This window comes from Cannabis sativa, chromosome 8, assembly GCF_029168945.1.
Source record: "Cannabis sativa cultivar Pink pepper isolate KNU-18-1 chromosome 8, ASM2916894v1, whole genome shotgun sequence".
Lineage (NCBI taxonomy): Eukaryota > Viridiplantae > Streptophyta > Magnoliopsida > Rosales > Cannabaceae > Cannabis > Cannabis sativa.
In genome coordinates, this window is record NC_083608.1 from 18614824 (window position 1) to 18620187 (window position 5364).

At 34.4% G+C, this 5364-nt stretch overlaps 1 protein-coding gene across 1 annotated transcript; it reads left to right on the forward strand.

Moving 5' to 3' along the window:
• Positions 1-2152: 2152 nt before the first annotated feature.
• LOC115699865 (uncharacterized) lies at positions 2153-3079 on the forward strand. The gene has a single exon (XM_030627407.2). The coding sequence runs from the start codon at positions 2153-2155 to the stop codon at positions 3077-3079; it is 927 nt and encodes a 308-aa protein (XP_030483267.2).
• The last annotated feature ends 2285 nt before the right edge of the window (positions 3080-5364 follow it).

Consider the following 5364-nt stretch of genomic DNA (forward strand, 5'->3'; position numbering starts at 1 on the left):
CAGAGCATAATCAAGATTTGAATCTGGATCTTCTTTTCTCCTTCTTTGATGCAGATTTCCATAGTCTTACATACTATGATTGAGGTACCACTTGATGTGTGTGGGCACTACTCATTCACTCATGGGTTTCGAAATAGAAGAGAAGAAAAGAGAGAGAAAGTGGCATGTGGCTTTTCTATGAAGGAAACAATGTGTGAAGTTGTGAGTTTCCTAAAGCCAACACTTTCTATTTATAGAATTCCTTCTAGGTTTAGGTTAGAATTGTATGGCATTAAAATAATGAAAACTATAAATGGTAATTGCTATGCATAATGGGCGGCCAAACAAGGGATATTGGGCCTCACTTTGCAACTTTCCCATTTTGTTATTTTTCATTCCCATTTTCTCAAAAATGCCAATTTTTCAATTTAACCATTTAAAATGCCAATTCTAATTATTTAATAACTTGAAAATAATTATTAAATAATATTTCCATTTAATATATTTATTAATTTAGACATATAAAGTCTCTTAATCAATAAATAAACCTAAAATCTCTTTTCTTTACAATTTCGCCCCTGCTTAGTGAAAATTCATAAAGTAGACATAGTCTAACTTTTAGAATTATAATTGATTAATCAAAATCAATTAACTGAGTCTTACAAGCAGTATGGTCTCAACTAGTATGAGGACCATGGGTCTATATAACCGAGCTTCCAATAAGTCGAACCGAATTTACCAAGTAAATTCCCTAACTTATTAATTCCTCATTAAATCCACACTTAGAACTTGGAATTGCACTCTCAGTCATATAGAACGCTCTATATGTTCCACGATATAGACACGTCATTAGTTATCCATTGTTATAACCCTAATGTGATCAATGATCCTCTATATAGATGATTTACACTGTAAAGGGATTAAATTACCGTAACACCCTACAATGTATTTTATCCTTAAAACACTTAACCCTGTATAAATGATATTTCAGCTAAGTGAAATGAGATCTCCACCATTTATTTTCGTTTGGTTAAGCTCGAAGGAAATCATCCTTTACTTTCTATTCGCCAGATAGAAGCTATAGATTCCATATTTATGTTAGCGCTCCCACTCAATTGCACTACCGTGTTCCCAAAATGTACGTATTACCCTGACCCAAAAGTAGGCTTAACTAACAAATCAAAGAACACGAATAACACTCTTGAGATTGAACCTAACCATATCAGGATTAAGATCATTTGATCTAGGATCAACAGGTGATATTGAATTGAATAGATATTACAGTAATTTTTAATATATCTAATCAAAGTTCAATATCGGTCCCTTCTGATGTATACTCCATACATCCGATACTGGTAAACTTTGCCAATGTCCTGGAAAGGACATAACACTTTTCCAAGGTGTAAGAATACCTATCGCTGATTATACCATGTCAGTCTAAATCCAGTGTTCTGACAAATCAAGAAATAAACTTTTGAACATATAATTAAGATTATATTCCACTGTGCTGACAACACTATAATCTTAACAAATTCATATGTTCTGGACTTAAAAAAAATTCATACATTATATACATATAATCATGAAATAAATCATGTGAACCATGCAACATAAAATGTTATTTCTGATCTTTATTAATAAGTAAATCTGATTATATGAAATGAGTTTTATTTAGGGCATAAAACCCAACAACAATAACAAACAAAAATCCACATCTGGCTGCAATGAATTGCGCCTCCACACAATCTCATACCAGTGAAGTCTTTTCGGATTTGTCTGGAGTCTTTACTCCATTTGCTGTTATGAATAATGACCCAAGTGTTTATGCTACTTATCCTCGAGCAAACAATTCTCTCCATAGCAATAAAACTGGCCAACTCCACACTCCAATTCTTTCCAAGACTTCTCATTTACCACAGTCAATTGTTGCTTCTGGTGTTGAACAACAAGGGGGCAAGGAAAATTTGTCTCCAAATCGCCTTTCCAAAAGGCACTCGGAGGGCATTAACTTGAAGCAAACTCTGAAACGATGGAGGGGTAACCAAACTCAGTTGTTCTTTTCTCCTTTGTCAGTTGAAAATGAACCTCACCTCGAAGTTTCTATGAACGATATAGATTCTACAGGTGCAAATGACAACGACGCGAAGTCTGAGTTTCAGCTCCGCGACCAGCCATGAAAATCATAAGTTGGAACTCTCGTGGTTTGGGGAACCCGAGTGCTTTCCGACATCTCAAATTGCTTGTCAAAGAGCAATCCCCAAGTGGGTTGTTTGTTATGGAAACAAAATTAGGTCCTAATTCTATTTCTCACTTTCGTAGTTCTTTATGTTTTAATAATGGACTTGAAGTCCTTCGTGTTGGTCTTAGTGGAGGTCTAATGTTACTTTGGAAAGATGATGTAGATGTAACCCTCTTAAATTATAATATGAATATTTTTGATTGTTACATGGCTTGTGGATATGGTCTTACTTGGCACTTTACTGATTTTTATGGTGCCCCGGCTGCTCATAATCGTCTCCATACTTGGACTTTATTAGAGAGATTAAAAGATGTTGCACCTTTATTGCCTTGGTTAGTAATTGGAGACTTTAATGAAATCCTTTCCAATCAATATAAATCGGGTGGAGCTTTGCGTAATGAGGCTCAAATGGCCAAATTTAGACATGTCCTTGATCGCTGCCATCTTAACGAGCAAGCTTTTAAAGGTGATCAGTTCACATGGATTAAAGGAAGGCACTCAGTTGACACAATAAAAGAACGATTAGATTGGTGTTTTGCAAATACTTTGTGGGGGGATACGTTCCAACCAATTACTACTCAACACCTTGACTATTACTGTTCGGATCATCGTGCAATAGCAGTCCAAATTTTGCCTATAAACTCTACACACCAGCAGCAGGAGCGGAAAAAACGCACCAGGTTTCGCTTTGAAAAGATTTGGTTACAAGAGGAGGAAGCTATAAACTTGATTCAAAAAAATTGGCACCAAGTTACAACCGAGAATGTGGCTGCTGTTTTTGTAAATAATCTTCAACGGTGTGCTGACTCTCTTCAACAATGGCACCAGCAGAAATTTAGCAGCTTTAAAAAGAACATGTAAAGACCGCTTAGTTTAATTTGGAAATTAGCAGTTAATTATGCTTGATTATGGATCTAAAAACATTAGATGTGATCTAATGAACAGCCTGTGATACTATGTAGTTGGTGATTGGTGTTGTGAAAATAAAAATAAAAAAAATCAATGTTACTATAATTTTTTGGTCGAGGAATGCTACCTTCTTGAATATCAACATATTTATTTGGAATAATCACTTATTTGTGTGTAGGTATCCAAAAGAGAGATATGAACACATACACACACATTTAAATTTAATATACAAGTCTCTCTTCTTTTCTCCTGACAAAATTTGTACCTGTCCATGGGATATTCTGCTTCCATTGATACGTTACTTGTTTTTTTGTTGTTAATATTTATTCCAAATGTTACTTATATATATATATATATATATATGAAGGAATATATATATATATATATATATATTTCATATTGCCCAATTTTTGAAGGAATATTTCATTTGAGGCCGGCTGACATTGTTTATCTGAAAGATAAATAACTTGAGGATCTTGATTTGATCACTAATTCACATCATCACTTGTTTGCCAAAATAGTTAGGAAGTAAGTCTACGCTCACACATACATATATGAATCATTAATATAACATGAATATTTATTAACCCCATTTACTGATTCTTGTGAGACGTATCATTTTAACTTGTTTTGACGTATTGTTGTTAGGCACTAGGATTAGTAGGGTGTGCTAGCATATAGTAAATAAAAAGGCTATTTGAGTCTTTTTTTGGGAGAGTAGTTTTGAGTGAGAAATTACTATATATAGGTGAGTAGGAGAGTAGAGAAGGTATGTGTATTGAGTAATTCTCTCTTTGCATTAAAGGAGCCTAAGGGCTCCCTTGAGGTTATAATCGGCTTTCCTATATTCAATATAATTTTCCTACTGTTTTCCTTCTGGTTTATTGGTTTTTTTGATTTTGATTACTTGGTTCTCATCAATTGTCTATTATTTTAACGGTTAGTAACAATGATAGTATATCAGGTGTTTTTTTGGCTACATGAACTTTGTAATTTTTCTATCAATGTGCCAGATATTTTAGAAATTGGCTGGGGTCAGAATGAGAATGTGTATGTATTGGGGTGATGGTGGGATTGAAATGAATGTTGGGGTTTATATCGCGTTTGATATATGATTTGAAAATATTATTTTTATTTGTAATTTTTTTTAATATTTTAATACGACATTATAATACCAAATTTAGTATTGTATAAAAGTAGTACTATACAACTCAATACAATATGCCATTTAAACATGTCCTGAGGGACTACTTTTTCTCTCTAATTCGGATTCTTGTTCAGGCATTCTAACTTTGTAACGCCCTAATGCTAAGGCACACTACAGTGCTTTTTCGATTAAAATGCAATCTTTGCTAATCAAAGAATTTTCTCGAAAAACGTGTCAAATTAAAACTTTTGCATTAAATATTAAACTTTGTAATATAATAAAATATTTACAAGTGTCGGGATCTCGTTTTCAAACTTTGTAAAATTTACTTTTTAAAATATACATTCCAAAATACACAATTTACTAGTCACACAGCGACTTTCAAAATACAACTCCCAGATGTCCCGAGACCGAACACTTCAGGTCGTGCTGCTTGACATGTACAATCCCATCTGAGCTCGGGTTCACTCCTGTTCAGTCGTAGCCTTTCCTTTACCTACACATGAAAGTAGAACTGTGAGTCGACAGACTCAGTAAGAAATGCATATAACATATCATATAATTTCTGACTTGTAAATAGGCGCCCATACACCTATTTACAGAGCTTAACAGATGAGTATGAACGTTCAAACTACTTGTGCTATTGACCATGATATCACTCTTACCAGCTTTATAATCGAGCTGTAGGACCGGCACTATGTTCGCGCCGCTATGATAGCGTCAACAACACCTAAAAGTATAATTGGCCATGATATCACTCTTAACCAGTACGATGCATGTACTGCTGAACCGACACGATGGTTGTGTCGCTATGATAGTACCAATTCATACTTTCAGGGGAGAATATCACTCTTAACCAGTACGATGCCTGTACTGCTGAACCGACACAATGATTGTGTCGCTATGATATCACTCGAACATATACAATGATACAAACAACATGCATATATATCATACATATACATACACACAGATAATCACATCACACATTATACACAGTTCTTACCTGTTTTCCGAATTCAAGTGTGTTGGCTGATCTGAACGGAACTCTCGTGCTAGATGGATGCCCTAATCACAATAATTGTAACAC